The sequence below is a fragment of the Orcinus orca genome, chromosome 3 (genome assembly GCF_937001465.1).
Source record: "Orcinus orca chromosome 3, mOrcOrc1.1, whole genome shotgun sequence".
NCBI lineage: Eukaryota > Metazoa > Chordata > Mammalia > Artiodactyla > Delphinidae > Orcinus > Orcinus orca.
The window spans coordinates 177,459,294-177,479,708 of record NC_064561.1 but is presented as its reverse complement, the minus strand read 5'-3'; the positions used below and the strand labels follow the sequence as shown (position 1 = coordinate 177,479,708).

At 41.4% G+C, this 20,415-nt stretch overlaps 1 protein-coding gene across 8 annotated transcripts in view; it reads right to left on the bottom strand.

Annotated features, from left to right (window-relative positions):
- The window catches only part of SEMA5A (semaphorin 5A), a 477,303-nt gene that overhangs the window by 231,014 nt on the left and 225,874 nt on the right, over positions 1-20,415 (bottom strand). For all 8 annotated transcript variants that reach the window (XM_049708240.1, XM_033436601.2, XM_033436598.2 and 5 more), the window contains one exon: positions 6,536-6,581. In XM_049708240.1, coding sequence (XP_049564197.1) covers positions 6,536-6,581 — 46 coding nt within the window. The remainder of the gene's footprint in view (positions 1-6,535; positions 6,582-20,415) is intronic.

Genomic DNA, 20,415 nt, shown 5'->3' with positions numbered 1-20,415 from the left:
CATCCCAGGCACGATCCCAGATGGGCAAATGCTGTCAATTCATCTTAGGGACGGCTGCATTTCTATATTTTCCAAAAAGCTTGTTCTTGTAACATAACCGCTGTGATCAAGGCAAGAAGAAAAGTGACGCTGAAGAGATGGATCTGTTACCATGACAAGAAGTAGGAGAGATGCCTGATGGGAAACCTCCACATCCTCTGTCACTGTGCCTGAAAGTGACTGGTTTCCAAGACGTGATGTCTACATTTCAGCACACGGTGAGTTGCAAGATTTATCACAGCCTCCGAGTGGAAAGACACCTTATAAGTGACGTCACATGAATATTTGATTCTCCAGTCATTGATGAAAAACAGGTTTTGTTTCCTTCAAAGCAACTCTTGGTCTTTCACTTTAATACACTGAGGTATGTTTGAAAATCACAATATTCCATATAGAGCCATTCTACCTCATGGTATATTTATATGTGAATATTTTTGTGGTGATGCTAAGGGACTTACCTCAAACAGATAATGTTCACTGGGGGTAATAATAACCATGTACCGACCCGATCCTTGCTCAAATCTTGACTGCTTCAGAAACTCCACTAGTGACGTCTCAACTTTATTAGGGAGAAAAAGGGAAAAAGAACCCTTGATTCGGGGTTCTGTTGATGCCCATTCCAGACCGTGGTCAGTATCAAGCTTATCAGGCAGTCTGACCTCATAGTTCGTTTTCTCACTCTAAAGCCACTTCACAAAAGTCCATTTTTCTTATCAGTGGGTTTCCACATGGTTCCACAAGCTGAGTTGCAAGGCACAACCACGTTGGATGGACGACGTGCTCCTGTGGATAATGCCGGCAGTCCATGGCCCACCCTGCCCTCACTGCTTGGGCAGGAAGAAGAGCTGGGACCCTTCTTCTCCTCTCACTAAAAGCAGAAGTTGGGATGATCAAGTCACTGTGTGGGGACCACCTTGGTGTGAGGAAGGGAAGATGGAAGGATGCACCACAGGTGTGCATCATGCTCCCGCTGCAGCTGGGAACTGTGCTGGCTGAAGTACACACACTAGCGCATCGAATTTGGGGGTCATTGACTGGGGGGAGGGGCTTAGAACTCTGTGAAAATCACTAAATAGAAGAAAAAAAAAGGAACCTTGTTCAACAACTGCTTTCTCATTACTGATCCTTAAACAATGTCCAGGCAGAAGAATTTAGGGCAGAAGAAAAGTGCAGAGCAGTATCGAGCAGACAGGTGACTGGTGCATAAGAAAGGAATGGATCAGAGTCAGGAAATATGTATACTGTCCTAGAAACTTCCTGTGGGGTGAGAGTGTGCACACGTGTGTTTTAGGATGCCTCTTCCAGCAGGCATTCCTCACTGCTCTAGTCGCTGGGTTTCATTACTTTCCTTCTCTTGAATTTAGGGACAAAAATATGAAATTCACCCATGCCCTACTAATGATAAGTTTTAAAAAGTTGCAGAGTGAACATATTTATTAAATATCAAGGGATTCAAACGTTCACAGACATTTGTCTTGAGTCTATCACCTGTCAGGTAACTGCATCTAATGATCTACTTTCATCTAATACTGAGGAGACAACAATTCAAACCCTCCTCACAGCACAGAGTGAATTTCAATCTGAGACAAGAGGGGCTCGTCAGAAATAAAGGCTGAGGCTATGAAATGCATCCGAGGGTCATCAGCCCAAACAGACTCAAGGTGGGTTACAAAGAGGTGACAGTTAAAGTGAGACCAAACGATTGGCGGTCTTCTTCTAGATCGAGGAGAGGATGGGGTTAAAATTGTTCACAAGAAAGAGGACATGAATAGATGCTAAAAGTTGGGAAATGGCCTCCAGTCTGGGAAGCTATAAGCAGCTTGGCATTACAGACACAGGGAAGCATCCCGAGGTGATGGGGGGCTGCCCCTGGGAAGTGGACCCTGCTGTCAGGCAGAGAGGGGCCAGGTCAAACGAAGTGTTGTCTGCTGTTAAATAAGGGCTGTCACTGATTCTCAGTTCTAATTCTCTCCACTGTTCATGCAAATTGCTTTTCCTTCCTCATTTTCCCATGTTTCAACAATTACTTTCTATCTTCAAAGAGAGAAGGAAGGAGAAAAGTTTTAGCCTACTATATCCAAATTAATCCGGATGGTCCCTGGAGAAAACAATATTTCTACAACATAACTGAAGGCGTACAAGTCATAAACGCTTCTGCTTCTCATGATCTTAAAGTGCACTGTCCAGTTGGGTAGCAACAGCTCCACTGAGCTCTTGAATGGTGGCTAGTCCAAATTCACATGTGCTCTAAGAGTGAAATACACACCAGAGTTTGAAGACTTAATACAATTAAAATAAAGAAATGTATCTCATTATTTTTTTGGAATTATTGCATGTTAAAATGATATTATTTGAGATATAACAAGTAAAATATATTAAAAATAATTTCCCCCGAAGGGATTAAGAGGTACCAACTACTATGTATAAAATAAATAAGCTACAAGGATATATTGCAGCACAGGGACTATAGCCAATATTTTATAATAACTATAAATGAAATATAACCTTTAAAAATTGTGAATCACTATGCTGTATACCTGAAACTTATATAATATTGTACATCAACTATACCTCAATAAAAAAATTGTCCCCTGTTTCTTTGTACTTGTTTCAATGTGACCATCAGATAATCTTAAACTACCCATGAGGCTCACATTATGTCTTTACTGGACAGTGCTGTTTGTAACACCAGTACAGCCCTTTCTTGATCAGTGTGCTTAGTCTTTTTTGTTACCCTTAGAAACGGTCATTTAACTTAAAATAAAGTATTCATAGAAATCAAAAGGACAACTTAACTGGAGCCATGTATGAAAAAGCAGTCTGTCCTGAAGAATTCCCAGAGTCCTCTCTCCACAGTGAGTGAAAGGTAAGCTGCAGAGCATCGTACACAACCACGAAGCACAACAGAGGAGGGTGGCGCTATGTGTACCCACCGCACCGCGTGGTCTGACGTCTGTTATTAGGGCCGTGTTGTCAAAGCTTCCATTCGGAAAGCCCCTGTCGTCCTGCTTGGCCCTACGTCAGCAGACTGTGCTCTCTCTTACCAGGAGGTGATGCTGATGAGTTTTCCAAACGTCAATAAGAACACTTCAATTTCATCAGTAACCTCAACCTGATTTCCACCAAAAGGTAGTCATGACAATGAGAAGCAATAATGAAGAAACTACAGTTAGTTCCCTTGCCCCTAAAATAACATTATACACACAGTAATGGCAAATGCATCTCCTGATTTTTTGCAGCTATTTATTTCAAAATAACATCGAGAAAAGTTGCAAGCAAAGTTCAATGGACTCTCATAAACCCTTCACCTAGATTCTTAGAGTTCCCTCATTAACATTTTATCGTATTTGTTCTATCATTCTTTCTCTCTGTGTGCATGCATGCATGCGTGTGTGTGTGTGTGCATGTGTATGCCCATAAACATATATATATATGTATATACACATACAGTAATTTTTTAAATCACCTCAGAATAACTTTCAGAAATGATACTCTTCACCCTTATTTATCTCAGAAGGTTTGTCTAAAGAACAAAGACATTCTCCTTCATAACCACATTACAGTTACCAAAGTCAGGATATTAATACATTTCTACTATCTTCTCCGCAGACAGTAAAATTTCACCAGTTGTCCCAAGAGTGTCCTTTACAACAAGAAAAAATTTTTTTCCTGTTCCAAGATGCAATTTGAATCAAATGTTTCATTCAGTTGACATGTGTACTTTTTTCCCCTTTATGATGGAATAGCTCTTTTTTCTTTTGACTTGGTGATTTTTGAAGAGTAGAGACCAGTTTTTTGTAGAATGGCCTTCAGGTTTGGTCTGTGTGATGGTTCCTCATGATGAAACTGGTTATAATTTTTGGCTTTAATATCATGGAAATCTTGCTGTGGCCTTTTCAGTGCATCTAATCAGGAAGCTTATACTAACTCTTTGCCCCATTCCTAGCGAAAGTACCTTTAACTAGCTGGTTATCATGGTACTGGCCAGCTATCTTCATTATCAAGTCACAGGTTTTCCTCTGGCAATTAATACGTATTTTATAGATAAAGACTTTGAGACTATATAGATATCTTGGTCATCATCAAACTCTCACCCACAAATTTTGCATCCAATTTTTTCCTGAATCAGTTTTTAGTGTGAGTGTTGTCAAATTATAATTTTCTAAGTAAATCATTCCTTCAACATTTATTAGTTGGCATTTTAGAGTAAGGAAGAGCAGTCCCTTCTGTCTCATTTGTTTATTCATTTATTTTTATGTTAGTATTTACTCATAGTAGTTACTCATAGTTGATTCACTGTGCTGTAAACTGATACTATCATTACTTATTCTAACAATCAAATTGTCCCAGATTTCTTCAGTGAGCCCACATCAAGCTGGCTCCTATAACCTTTTGACCTGGTCTCATCATTCTTTGAGTACTCCCTTAATTTCTGAAACATCAAAATCTTCCAGGCTTATCTGGAACTTTGGTTGTCCAGGCCCTGGAATCAGCTACTTCTCCAAGAAGGCTTGGTTCTTTTTTTTTTATTTTTGGCCACACAGCATGTGGGATCTTAGTTCCTGACCAGAGATCCACACCCCCTGCAGTGGAAGCTCAAAGTCCTAACCACTGGACCACCAGGGAAGTCCCAAGGCTTGGTTCGTTTTAACGGAGAATGAAATTTAGAAACCAAGTACTGGGTATTAAGTGTGCTCATTGCTATTAGAATGACAATATTCTAGACCTTCTCAGCCATAGGAGCTGGGAAACTAGGAAATCAATGCACATGGATATGGAAACATACGTTGGCGCACACACACATATCTGCACATTTCACTTTTTCGGCACACACAATATGCCAAATAATATACTATACCCTGAGAATCAAAATGAGCATAATTATATATATTATTTTATATAATATTATTATTTATTATTTATATAATATTTTATAAAAGATTATTTAAAACCAGAGCTTTAAAATGGTATTCTGCATTAACTGCTGATCATTCTGAGTTCTTATTAATACACTCATAATTTTACCAATGATCAATTCATTTAAAGACTTCACTTATATTACCAAATTGCAGTGGAAAGACAATTCATTGTCCAGTGTGATGAAATAATTATAAGAAGTTATTATTTATTGTTATCACTTTTAAAAAACAAAAGCGATTAACATTTGTTGCAAAAGTACTATGCCTTATCTCTTGTGCATGCCTTACTTTATTTAATTCTAGCAAAGACAGTATGGGGTTGGTAGTGTTTTGTGGTCATTCCACAGATGAGGAAACCCCCAATTGCTGGGAGTCACAGAGCTAGATCACAAATCCAGGTCTATGGGTTTTCAAAGTGCTTTACCAATATTAGTTTTCTGGGGGGTACTGGCTTATTTTAAAGCCCTGGTGAATAAAACATAGATCTACTATTAAACCCTAGATCTAAAGTTTCCTGAATGTTCCCAAATATCAGCATCACATAAGAGAAGAAAATAATATAAACTTCTCTCCAACCACTTCTTGGAAGTCTAGTAGATGAGGGTGATTAAAGAATTTTTCCAAACTACACACAGCCCAAGGATTCTGGCATGCTCCATGGGGAATTCCAGAATCTTGGTGAAGTGGGTATTTATGCCATGACCCTGTCCTTCTCCAAGGACACCCTTCTAAAAGACTAACAGGGTGAAGTGGGCCTTTGTGGTTCAGATCTGCCACTAAAATAAACACTCTATCCAGGCATAAGCATCTCAGGTTCCTCCTCCTTCAAACCGCAAAAAAACACAAGTAGGTAAATTTCATTTTTATCTATCATCACTAATTCTTTGTTATATGTGTTTTTTTTTGTTTTTTTGTTTGTTTTTTTGTGGTACGCGGACCTCTCACTGTTGTGGCCTCTCCCGTTGCGGAGCACAGGCTCCGGACGCGCAGGCTCAGCAGCCATGGCTCACGGGCCCAGCCGCTCTGCAGCATGTGGGATCTTCCCGGACCGGGGCACAAACCCATGTCCCCTGCATCGGCAGGCAGACTCCCAACCACTGCACCACCAGGGAAGCCCTATATGTGGTTTTTAAGCCGTAGAGTCATATTTATTTAATTATAAATAATAAAGAGGAAACAAAGGTGTTTTTCTAAAGGGGGCTGATTTTTACAAGAATATGGTGGCTGGATGCATCACACTAAATAATCAATGATGATTCTAACTAGGGGGAAAAGGCCACTTCCTAACATTGAGGAAATGCCCTTTGAATTATCTATCATTTGGGGAAGAGTAAATCAGGGTGATACCCATGAAAGGAGGAGAGGCCACACAGTAGGAAGAGGGCTAATTGGGAATTAAGGCAGGTGATGACTCATGTCAAAGAGGGCAGCCAGGCGTCCCATGGCCTGACCTGCTGAGGAAGGAACGGCCTGCTCTGGCTTGATTAATACCTTCAAATACATCTGTCTTCATCCCCTCAAACACGGAGCTAATTGAGATGAAAAATGAAAGTTTGAGAAAAATAAATTGCACCTACCTGGATCAGAGACAAATCCTCAAGCTGTAATCTGAAGAGGTAGTTTCTACAAAATACAAAAAGAGAGCAGTTTCATTTTTAATAGATCTAAAAAAATTACAGTACGTAAAAATTATGAGAATAAGGGGAAAAAACCCAACAATTTTTGGCTTCTGAAGCAATCTCCTGCTAAGACTGTGTGTAACACAGTTTTCCTTGGAACTCAGAGTTCAAAGAGGCGTTCAATACGTCAACAGAAACACACATTTGAGACTGGTGAGAGAGCTAAGGAATAAGGGGTGGGGACTAAGGTATATCTAAATTATTAATCAGCTCTCTTACTCGATGTGAAATGGACAAGCGGAAGTGGGTCTTTAATGCTGAAACTGAGTTAAGTTAAGCAAGATGATATAAAACCATCTTCACGAGCCTTTATCCTGACAGATCACCTACACTCACCATGTTGTATAATTAAAACACATCCAGGTTTTGAATTCACCAATGGTCTGAGCATTACACCGCTCTGCCTCGCTGGATGGATTCAGTGTGTAATAAGTTTAGAAGCATGAACTTGTTGTCTGTCTGTTTGAAAGAGTCAGCTCTGGCTGCCCAAGCGTGAAAGAGGAAGCCAGAGAAAAGGAAGCGATCAGCTTTCAACAACGAAGGGGAAGAACCGTGAAATACACAACAGAGATCCGCAGAGCTCGGGGGGTGGGGGTGGGGGTGGGGGATGTAGCAGTCACGTGAGACTTTGAACTGCACTGTTGTGACTTTTAGAAACAAGGGATTGGCCTCCAGCTCAAGCCATGAACGAACATCTCCTTAACATCATGTAGATGAGAAGCTGGTGCAGCAGGAAAGCAACCCAAGGATGGATGGCGGAGAAAGTCCACCCAGGTGTGAGCAACGATGGCAGGGAGAAATTGGCATGTAGTGGGAAGCAGCCCCTAAGAACGCATGAGTGGGGAGGGGTCTCAGAGAAGCTGAGCCTATTGTTATAATGGACTGGTCCAAGGTGATTACTGTGGCATCAGGAGAATAACAAAACTCCCCTGGCACCAGCAAGAAACAAAAGTAAATGACTTTCATTCTCTGGGAAGGCGGGCAGATGTCAGAAGTGAACATGCTGTCCCAGTAGAGGTGACAAGGGACAGCCACGACAGGCCATGGGCACAGCCCTGAGAGAACCAAGAAACATCCCTATGGTGTGGATGCAACGGGGAGCACAAATCAACAGGGACGACTCCATCCCGGGCAGGCTGCTACCAGTAGCACGCATGCACTGCCGGAGGAAAAGAAGGGATTCCAATCACCTTTAGGGCGGCCTCACGAGTCCCAGGCAGCGCCCTCTGCGCGCTCAGTGTTCTCACAGTGTGCCCCCCGCCACGGGAACACTGCCATCCTGCACGCTGAAAACTGCCTCCTCAACCACTACAATGGCTTGTACAACACACTCTTTCTGAGCCTCCAATTTAACCTCCGAAACAACACCAGAGAAGCAGTGCGTGGCACGTGGCGCTTCCCTCACAAAGCCATTGGGAGAAGCGTCCCCTCTCTTTCCTTACAGTCGAATCATCCCTCTACGCAGAGCTCAGGATGCCTTTGAGGAGGGAATGTGGCAGCAGAGTCTACTTCTGTTTAGTCTGCAAGTTTTCCACCAGAAAGGTCGTCCTGCGGCGGAAGGAATGAGAACTCAGCGCAGACACGGGGGAGCGGAGCCGAGCTGCCAAGGTAAACGCCACTGGAGGCTGCCTGGCATTCGAAGAGTTGCCAGGCTCTCACGTGATGTGGAACAGATACCAGCACAACTGCTCTAAGAGACTTTAGAGATCTACACGTACACACAGATAAATCTTTCAGATAAGGGGCTTAGAAGAGGCCCCAGAGGCAATTACTGGCCCCGACGCACTCGCACTCATTGCCTTTATGAGCGTCACGGCTCCCTACCCTCAGGCTGGCTATATCGTGGGCTTCCAGCTGCAGGAAGCTGCCAACAGTCCCTGCCCCTCCACTACGGGGGGCAGTGTTGCCTAGTGGTTAAGGACATTTGTGTCCATCAACAGATGAATGGATAAAGAAGATGTGGCACATATATACAATGGAATATTACTCAGCCATAAAAAGAAACAAAATTGAGTTATTTGTAGTGAGGTGGATGGATCTAGAGTCTGTCATACAGAGTGAAGTAAGTCAGAAGGAGAAAAACAAATACCATATGCTAACACACATATACAGAATCTAAGAAAAAAAAAAAAAGGTCATGAAGAACCTAGGGGCAAGACGGGAATAAAGACACAGACCTACTAGAGAATGGACTTGAGGACACGGGGAGGGGGAAGGGAAAGGTGGGACGAAGTGAGAGAGTGGCATGGACATATATACACTACCAAACGTACAATAGATAGCTAGTGGGAAGCAGCCGCATAGCACAGGGAGATCAGCTCGGTGCTTTGTGACCACCTAGAGGGGTGGGATAGGGAGGGTGGGAGGGAGGGAGACACAAGAGGGAAGAGATATGGGAACATATGTATATGTATAATGGATTCATTTTGTTGTAAAGCAGAAACTAACACACCATTGTAAAGCAATTATACTCCAATAAAGATGTTAAAAAAAAAAAAAAAAAGAACATTTGTGCAAAGGCCAAAGCTCTGCCACCAGACAACCTGGGTGGGCAGGGGGAAAGCTGAGCACTGTATGCTTCAATCTTTTCAACTGTAAAATGGAGCTAACAGTCATATCTACCCCTGATGTTGTTGTGAGGTTTAAAGCCAAGGAAAACACTTAGAATAATGGTGTCTGAGCCATTATCAGCGCTCAATTAACAGTAGCTACTTCTAGGCAGTTTACGGAAAATATTAAAATTTCCAGCCATGTTGAAATTCTCAGCATCTTCTCCATTTAGGGAGAAGGAAAGAGCATTTCCGCCCTCCAGCAATGGCAGGTTACGGGCATAAGCGGGCACATTTACCTCTGTGTGTTCAGGTATTGGGGTTGTTGTCAGTAGGGATGGTGGTGGCACCACTGGATTTTTAGGAAAGAAGATAACATTGTTTATCTTGTCTTGGTTCTGGGACCCAGTCATCCCACTCTTTCCAACTCACTGGCTCTTTTAAGAAAAACTTTTCTACAAATATTCCCAAGAAAGAAGCCATTCATATTTTTAATCAATGAATTGGTTGAGAGCTTTAATGATATTGCAAGGCTCTCTCTCTCTCTCTCTCTCTCTTTCTCTCCTCCCGCCCCTGCCCCACACACATACACGTATACAAGCATGAATGCCCACACTACAGTATCTGTCTCTGAGAACTTTCTAGAAGGGCAGCTCTCATACACTAAGGAAGAGCTGGAAGGCCTTCACATCACTGAGGAAAGAAGATGGTAGTGTCCATGATTTTCTGTGGAGCTATGGGCAGGGTGACTGGACAGAAAAGTTCAAAGTCTCTCTCGTTGTGCTAAGGGTAGAAGGAGGTATAGAGCTCATTCTCTGGGTCCCATTTTCAGGTGTTTTTCACGGGGGAAGTGTTATGGTCTGAATGTTGATTTCTCCCCAAAATTCGTATGTTGAAATCCAACCCTCAAAGGTGATGGTATTAGGAGGTAGGGCCTTTGGCAGGTGATTTGGTCATAAGGGTGGAACCCTCACAAATGGGATTAGTGCCCTTATAAAAGAGGCTCCAGAGAGCTCCCTTGCCCCTTCTACCATGTGCGGACGCAGCAAGAAGTTGGCCATCTGCAACCTAGGAGAGGACCCTCACCAGAACCCAACCAGGCTGACACCCTGATCTTGGACCTCCAAGCCCCCGAAATGTGAGACATAAATCTCTGTTTATAAGCCACCAGTCTGTGGTATTTTGTAAGAGCAGCCCAAATGGACTGAGACAGGAAGACACTGATTTACGATGACAAACATGCCACACTCTCAGCCTATATCTCTCCAACAAAATCTAACTCTGCTGGCCACTTCTGCCTCTCAGGTCCCAACAGTCTGAAAAGGGACCCCTCTGTTCCCCCAGGCATTACCTAGGTGGATTTCAACCATTTACTCTTCCTTCCACAGACATCTGAGAACTATGGTACCCTCACAACCATCTCATCAGTAATCAATCAGTATGGCAGAGGTATTCAATAGGTGAACAGAAGGGGCAGAAAAGAGGGGTATGCTTACTAGGAAAAACAACACAGTAATTATGAGGTACCATCACCACCACCACCATCACCATGCCCAAGACCCTAATAAAGAGAAGCACCAAGGTTTTGAAATTTTCCTTTGGTATTTCCTGGGTTACAAGATGTAAGGTGGTGATCTTTTAACCCATCCTCAATTTTTTTTGACCTAAAAAAATCATAGAACCCAAGAATTTGGAGCTAGGTTGTCATTAGAAAGTATATACCCCTCAACTTTTAGATGAGGAAACTTCTGTAAATTAGGAGGTGCACTGTGATTTATCCAAGATTATTAGGATTCAGAGAAAGTCCTATGATTAGAAACAAGACCCCACACACACACTTTGCTGTCCCTTATCCCATTGTGCCAAATGGCGTCACTAGTCAGTCATCCAATGTCCCTTTCTAATTTAACTGGCACCAAACACACACACACACACAAGGGAATCATTCTTACAGTACAATTATTTCGTCATCATTGTTCATTCACAGGTGCATTTACAAATCATTTTGAGACAATTCAAGTCTTAGCACTACTCATAACAAGCTTTCGACAAAATTCAACACCCATTTATGATAAAAACCCTCCAGAAAGTAGGCATAGAGGGAACTCTCCTCAACATAATAAAGGCCATATATGACAAACCCACAGCCAATATCATTCTCAATGGTGAAAAACTGAAACCATTTCCACTAAGATCAGGAAAAAGACAAGGTTGCCCACTCTCACCACTATTATTCAACATAGTTTTGGAAATTTTACCCATAGCAATCAGAGAAGAAAAAGAAATAAAAGGAATACAAATCGGAAAAGAAGAAGTAAAGCTGTCACTATTTGCAGATGACGTGATACTATACATAGAGAATCCAAAAGATGCTACCAGAAAACTACTAGAGCTAATCAATGAATTTGGTAAAGTAGCAGGATACAAAATTAATGCACAGAAATCTCTTGCATTCCTATACACTAATGATGAAAAATCTGAAAGTGAAATTAAGGAAACTCCCAGGAGGGGAGGTGTGGAGAGTGACCTGTGCTTGCACACAGGCTGCTTGGCGGCGGCAGCAGCAGCCTTAGCATCTCATGCCTGTCTCTGGGGTCCCCGCTGATAGCCCCGGCTCCTGCCCATCTCTGGAGTTCGTTTAGGCGGCGCTCTGGATCTCCTCTCCTCGCGCACCCTGAAAAAATGGTCTCTTGGCTCTTAGGCAGTTCCAGACTTTTCCCGGACTCCCTCCCGGCTAGCTGTGGCGCACTAGCCCCCTTCAGGCTGTGTTTACGCCGCCAACCCCAGTCCTCTCCCTGGGATCCGACCAAAGCCCGAGCCTCAGCTCCCAGCCCCCGCCCGCCCCGCCGGGTGAGCAGACAAGCCTCTCGGGCTGGTGAGTGCCGGTCGGCACCGATCCTCTGTGCGGGAATTTCTCCACTTTGCCCTCCCCACCCCTGTTGCTGTGCTCTCCTCCGTGGCTCCGAAGCTTCCCCCGCTGCCCACCCCCGGTCTCCGCCAGTGAAAGGGCTTCTAGTGTGTGGAAACTTTTCCTATGTCACAGCTCCCTCCCACTGGTGCAGGTCCCGTCCCTATCCTTTTGTCTCTGTTTATTCTTTTTTCTTTTGCCCTACCCAGGTACGTGGGGAGTTTCGTGCCTTTTGGGAGGTTTGAGGTCTTCTGGCAGCGTTCAGTAGGTGTTCTGTAGGGGTTGTTCCACATGTAGATGTATTTCTGTTGTATTTGTGGGGAGGAAGGTGATTTCCGTGTCTTACTCTTCCGCCATCTTGAAGCTCCTCTCAACAATTTTTTTAAAAATTGTGAAGGATGAAACATACATGAAAAATTTGTGGAATTCCCTAATCACCTCCCTTGACCTCAGAATCTGACAAAACATAGAGTGGATTCCAGTATTCTCAAAACCCTGTCCTTAAACTATTTGGTCCCAAATACAATGCCAAGTATTTTTGCTTGGAAAAAATCCAGCTCAGCTAGCAACATGAGGGACCAGAAATCTCCCAAGACAGCTTGATCCATCACAGTTTAGGTCAACGACCTATGAAGTTAAAGGTTACAAAAAGAAAGAAAATCTTCTAAAGGGAATAAAAAATGGATACTCCCAAATGCTGGGTCACTCGGGCACTAAAGTAAGATCTATGGTTCCCTGCAATTGGCAGCTCTCCAGGGCACTGCAGAAGAGGCAACCACTTTATCTTACAATTGTAAGCACACAGAGGAGGAAAAACAATATATGTGAGGTTCACAAGAAAGGCTACCAACCTTTCCAACAAGAAGGAGTAATGCTTCTGGCTCCCAGCCAAAAGGAATGCTAACCAAATGTTTCACATAAGGTCAGTTTCTCTAGTAGGGCAATGCTTTGAGCAACCCAAAATATTTAAGTGGCCTCATTAATCTTCCTAACACCCCTAGGTGTAAATAGGTAGTGATGAGGAATACAGCCATATTCTTCAGGGAGAAAGGCAGTGGTGCAGAAGGTTAAGAGATTAGATTCTAGGAGCGTATTAGTTGTGTGGCTTAGGGGAGCTAGTCTCTGTTGCCAGGTCCCCCCTCTCATCATAGAAGTACAAAGCAAGAGTTTAACCAGGCTGTAAAGGTTCAATTTTATGGCCATAGTAAATGAAAGTATGGAATCTTCTTTCCTTGGTGTGAACTTACTTTTTTTCAAATGCCTTGGAATAAAATTTGACATTGCACATTCAAATGTAGTAACCGTATTACTTTTAGGAGTGATATATGAGGAATACAGAAATCCAATCAACTGAATAATTCAAATCACAAAGCCATTTAATTTGGCAGATACAAACTGACAATTGTGAAGCCCATTCATCCTTCCCCCACTAGACACCTGAGTGTGTGGTCTCCCTCTTCACCAGAGTGTATTTCTTTTGGACTATAGGACTGAATAACTCATTCCTACCTCTCATCACATCCTCCAGTGGCCTATTAGCAGCAAATCACTAAGCACAACAACATAGTCTCTGAGGTAGCAGTGATGGCCTTAATAGACAAAGTTCATTTGTGTCTTCATGTAAAGTAATAAAATTCAGCCAGCATTAAAGAAAAGGTTGCGCCATCATGAGCATATTAACTAAATGACTCATTTTGTCTAGAGAGACTATAAAACTCAACTCTGACCTCCATTAATTATGAAAGACACAGGTGTTTTAAAATGACATTCTCTTAGAATAACTCAGTTGGTCTCTGATGAATATAGCTATAAAATCAAAGGAAAAAATTCCAAGTTCTTATTGAACATGTAGGTCAGAGGCTTGCTTATAACTGAGGAGCAGAAGATGGAATAATTAAGAAAGACAGACTTGCACTTGGCACTAAGAAAATCAAGTAAATTGAAAAGAGACAGTAAACCTATAAAAAATGTTTTAAACAACAGTGATAGAAACTTATGTTTGTTGTTTAATAAAAGTTTAGACCATTGTTGATGATGAAACAATCTGAGGATAGAATACCCACTGCACGTAAACTGTGACCACTTGGGTAAATGTGATAGTGAAGCTAGCCTCACCTGTACCTGTGCCAGCTTCATCCGCTCTGTGATTTCCGTTCACTGCACGATTCTATCCTAACTTTGTCAATAACCCACTGGCACAGAGCCTGACACTGTGACTTCCTACATGACTCCCGAATTTTCAGTTGCATTGATAGGCCTAAAGATTAAAATATAAGTGTGACTTTGAAGCTGAAGTAGTAACTATATCCTTTATAGCACAAAATGTTTTCATAAAAATTATTTTAATTATCTACATGTAAATATTTAATATCTCAATCACATCAAAATTTTAAGAATATGAAGATTTAGGGCTTCCCTGGTGGCGCAGTGGTTGAGAGTCCGCCTGCCGATGCAGGGGACACGGGTTCGTGCCCCGGTCCGGGAAGATCCCACATGCCGCGGAGCGGCTGGGCCCGTTAGCCATGGCTGCTGAGCCTGCGCGTCCGGAGCCTGTACTCCGCAACGGGAGAGGCCACAGCAGTGAAAGGCCCTCGTAACACAAAAAAAAAAAAAAAAAAAAAAAGAATATGAAGATTTAATTTCAGCATGTAACCTTGTCATGTACTTCACAAACCTATCTATTCTTGCTATTCCTAAGACTTTCACTATGCCGATTGATTCTAAACAAATTCTAGGAGGCTTTATTTTTTTCTGTTATTATAACCATTCTGAAAATATCTCTTTAATGTTCTTTTCCCATAAGTTTCTGGGAGCTTAATTCAGTTTTAATATTACCAAGTTATTTTAAAGATATAGCGCTATATTTAAATAGTGGGATCACATTCAGATCACAGTTTTTGAATGCTGATTTTTTTTACTTTGCTAATGTATTTTGAAATATGGTGACAAACGTATAATATTATAATGTCATATTATGAGCTACCTCCTCAGTCAGAATTTTTTCAACCCTCTTCAAAAAAAATAAATATATGTACTTTAGGCTATAAAACATTTTAAATAATTCTGATTTTATTATTGTTGTTGTTACCATATGTGTCTAGTACTCACTCTCCCAAAATTGTATTGGCTTATCTCATTACCTAGCCCAAAAAGTCTATTTCAAACCCCTGAAAAGTCTTGGTTACTATATATAGGTTTCAAAGAATACATCACAACCAAAATCAAACCATTTTAATAGTGCTCTTATATGTTTAAATACCAAGATTAAAAGGCACAGAAGTAGATGGATAACCTCTTACTATTTTGCAAGTAGAATCAAATAACAAAGGTGGATTTTTAGTGGCATGCAACAATTAAGACCAGTGTTGTTAGCAAATTCCAGAGATAGGAAACCAGAAAAACCTTTTCCCATAAGCATATTTAGGGACAAAGTTACTAATCAGTACTGTCAGTAATCACACTGATAATTTAAATTTTATTATGTTCTAAATATTATGTGCAAATCTCTGAGTGCTTTGAGGATTACAGATGGTGACTTAACTGCTCTAAATTTAACTCACGACTTCTGCTTTTGCTGGTCCATTGGGTATTTGATTTGTTCCTTTCATTTTTCAGTTAATAGAGATCATTTTTCATTTGAAAAAATACCAACTGTGTTATTCTATGATTCCTTTCACCTATGCTTTCCTAGGAATATTCACTCTTCAAATTATCTCCATATACACTATTTTTCTGGGTTATCTTCAGAGTTAGTAAAATCTGAGATTTTTTTTCTCATGTATCTTCAAATAATCGAAGAATTACAGCTCACTTCTCAAATGCTCAGTCCCAGCTGATGTCATTACAACAAGCCATACTTTCAAATCTCACTCCCAAATCTTATCTTTGACCCTTGCCCTCAGCCACCAATCGTGATTGGCCATCAACCACTGTCAAACTCAGCTCTGAAATGCTTCTCAAATCTGACTTACCTCCATTTGCACTTTCACTGCCTAAGTTTAAGTTCTCACTACTGTCTCCTGATCCATAGCCCCTGATTGCTATCCATACCTCCAAACTCTAGTGCACTCTGCACGCAGTTATGGTGGAAGCACCTCCCTAATGCAAATCTGAGCATGTAAATGTATGGCCTTAGAAATCTCCTGAGTTCCTACTGTCTTTAGCAGAGGTTCTCAAATTTTCCAGGCCAGGAGATTACCAGAGGCTTGATTAAACCAAACATTCCAACATTACTTCTAGAAAGTCTAATTCAAATGTTCCGAGGAGAGGCATGGCCATCAGCATTCTTGAAAGATTTCTCAGACAACTCTCCTGACTGCCGGAATTGGAACCACTGGGCTAGAGGATGAAATCCCAGCTGCTCCATAATATAATTCTCCAGCCTCATCTACAATTACTCCTCCTCTCCGTCATTAACAGGTCCAGTCAAGGTGTGTTCTTTTCAGTGTCATCAGGATCTCTGACTTCCCCGTTCTATGGTCCTTCTGGCAGGAAGACTCTCTCCCACCTGCCAGACCCCTGATTCCTCTCCGAGGCCCAACTGAAAAAGCACCTTCGCAGTGAACCCTTTTCACCCCCAAGGACCATCACCTTTCTTTCCTCTTGGTGTTTCCAAGGCCCTTTATTCAGGCCTCCCTGGAGAAATTAATTGCTTGTATTCCTCATATCCACCAGGCCAGGAGTGAGGAAAAATTTTCATGGGCTAAGTAGCAAATACTGCACCTTTGTGGTCCTGTTGGAATGACTCAGCTCCGCAGTGAAAGCAGGAAGGCAGCCACAGGCAATATGCAAATGAACAGATGTGGCTGTGTGCCAATAAAACTTTATTTAAAAAATCAGGAGGCCAACCTAGGGGCCTTAGCCTGCCAACCCTTGCACTAGGCTCTAAAGTCTTTATCAGGTAGAGACTGCTGCATCTTCGTTTCACCAATGTCTAGGATACTCCCTGGCACACAGTAGGTTCAATAAATATTTGATGAATGAAGAGTAACTATGTGAACTAATAAATTCTGATGGACCCCATGTGGGACTGGTTAGGAAACAAGCTCTCAACACTCAAAACTTGTAGCACACACATGCACTCAAAGAGGTTGGTTAATTTTTATCACACTCCTTTGTTGACTCATTCAGGGAATATGGGAAAAGGGAAGACCGTATGTATATTTATAACCTAATAAGTCACTATTCTGCTAGGTCTATCTTCTCCCCACCTCCAGCAGAGAAGAAAACGCAGAGACTATTTTGTTTTTAATAACAGCGAAAGGAAGACAATGGTTGGGCGCCTTTCCCACAGGAGTGTCTGCAGACCACCTGTTTGTTAAAAGCTCACACTCTGGGACCACCTTCCAGCCCCCTGGATCCGCAGAGCTGGAAGGAGGGGCAGAGGAAGCTGCGTTCTGAATGAATGCCCCGGGTGATACTTAGGTACACCGCTGTTGGAAAATTCTGGGCAGAAAGGTACCAAAGCAGGTAGACAAAGAATGGAGTCTCTTTTTTAACACAGATTAGGTTAATTAATCAAACAGGCCTGTTGGCCGACAGGGGAGAAGAGGGAGACGGAGGAAGAAAGGCAAAGAGAATCTTAAGAGCAAAACACACCTATGAATCAAGAGCCAACAGGGAGAAGGAAATATTTAAACCTTAAAGTGCAGTCGAAAAAAAAATCCTGTTGGGCTGGGCTAAGAATGAAAAGCAGAAATAACAGCTCCATCCTTCCTTTCATCACCAGCTGTTTTCCTAAGTCGTATTTAATGTAAATACAATGTCAACATCATCATTACCTCGGATTTCTTTGCATGATGGGGGTTTACTGCTTTTTGGATTCACTCCTAATTGCTGATTTCACTCCACTTAGCGAGAGTTCCCTTTAATTGTATAAACTTGACTAAAATGTGTCCTTTGGAAAATGGAAAGAAGCTGTGGCTACTGCAAGCAGAATTGCTGATCTCGTAAAAATCTCCAGTTTTTCTTTGAATTATAGACTGCTTCCAACAGATTAATGCCAAGGTAAAACTTTAAAAGGAAAACAGTAATTATAACCACCAGAAAAAGAGAGAATTCTATTGGTCAGTTTTCAAAGGTGACACTTATGTGACTCTAAAATTTAGCTCCACTTGTTTAGAACCAATGGCAAAATCATTTTGAAAGGAGCAATTTATACTAATTACATAGAAGCCTGCTCATTCATTTAATGTGATCTTATGAGAACTTATGCTTGGAATACTTAAAGCAAATTCAGTCCCAGCATAACAAAAGCAAGTTAATCTTTCCCTTTTATCTTTATTTCTGAAGATTCAAACCATGGGCAAAACAATCGTTTAAAGTAATACACTAAAATTTGTCAAGACCAATTTGCTGTGACTATAGGAAAGACCAAGATTTGTCTTGAAAGCACTTGGGGTTTATTTATTTATTTATTTATTTATTTATTTATTTATTTTGCCGTTTGCGGGCCGCTCACTGTTGTGGCCTCTCCCATTGCGGAGCACAGGATCCAGATGCACAGGCTCAGCGGCCATGGCTCACGGGTGGGATCTTCCCAGACCGGGGCACGAACCCGTGTCCCCTGCATCGGCAGGCGGACTCTCAACCACTGCGCCACCAGGGAAGCCCTAGTTTCTTATTTTTAGTAGTAAACATGCTGATTAGAAATCCGTGCTATTTGTCACACAGATACGTGTACAGAAATATCTTTCAATATATGGAAATAGTCTATTGACTGCAATGGCAAGTCAAAGAGTTCCGTACAAGGCACACACGTGGCTCTCGGCTGGTACTCACATGGGTACCAGCATCCCTGCTACCCTTTCAATTGATATCTTCATAATGTTCCCGTTTTAGTAGAGTTGAAATTAAAAATTTTCCAAGACATACATAAATCTTATATTTGTCATCAGTTATGATTTTCACCTGACTCAGTGTTGGGTCTATGAGCGTCAATCCCATCACCTTAATCATCGGCAGATGGGTGAGCTCCCGGACTCACAGGCACGTGCGTGAGAGCTCACAGGTGAGTGCCCTTCCTAAAATATCATAGGTTGCAAGACTATGCCCTTCAATGATATGTTTCTATTACACTGAGGCTTGTTAGAGAAGAGTAAGATAACCAGAAGTCAACTTACAGGAACAAAATGAAGAAAGACCAAGAAACAAACAGAAAAGCTGGAAGAAACTCACTTTCTCTTTGATGAGAAGCTCTTTTTTTCATTACTATTGTATAGCTTTACACTACAAAAATATGGCTAATTTGACAATGCCCTGATTATTGTCAAACACTGCTTTGTGTATGGATCAAGTTAGTTGCCATTTGGAATAACATTTGAATTCGGCACAGAATCACTTGTCATGCATACACTGAACCCAAAACACTAAAGACATATTCATTTGGAGAAGAAAATGTCATCACGCTCTCTCAGATCTGCTGTTACAGTCCTATACACCACGAAAGTGAAACTTTTATCAACTTTGTGAACTATTATTACTATCATTACTTTTATAATTATACACAAACCTCTAAACGTCAACATTTGGAATTTTCATGTATATATAAAGTAGAAACTTTTTTTAGTGGGTTCTTTTAACAAAGAAGTATACAAATCATCCATGAACTATTATTCCAGTAGTATAAACAAACAGATCAAATACTGCGGGGACATTACTGAAAAGGTTAACTGTGATTATTTCTGAAATTGTGTTTTTTCTTTATGCTTTACAGTATTTTCTACAGTCTCTAAAATGAAAGTGCCTGAGTCTCATCACTGAAAATACAAACATTATTAGTTTTTAAAGAGGCATGGGTAAAACAGCATATGAATATCAATGCTTTTAAAATAATATGAAAGATTATGTGCACCTTGGAAATGGTCAATTTAAGGATCCTTCCAGAAATTGCATGAATTCAGATGCAACTACCTTCGGGTACTATATAACCACAAATCACCTAAAGAGAAGTGGCTTTTTGGGTTGGTTTGGTTTGTTTTTGTTTTTGTTTGTCTTTGTTTTTGTTTTGCAGCAGGAGAACTTCTTTTTGCAAAGAATTTTTAACTGATTTCAATTTCAGGAACATAAAGTATCTCTGGTATAAAGTGAAACCATCCAATAAATGGCTTTACAAGGCCTAGTGCTAACTATGAAAAAACAAAAATACTATCACTGTATTTTTCCATTGCTCATATATTTAAACCATTACGGATTTCTGCAATATACACCTGCTATCTAAACTTCTTTTGCTAGGTCAAGCCCTCCTAAACAGGAATCTGAGTGCTGGGTTATTTTTAAAGTTGTATAACTGGCTCACACTCCCTCTCAAACCTTCTGAGCCT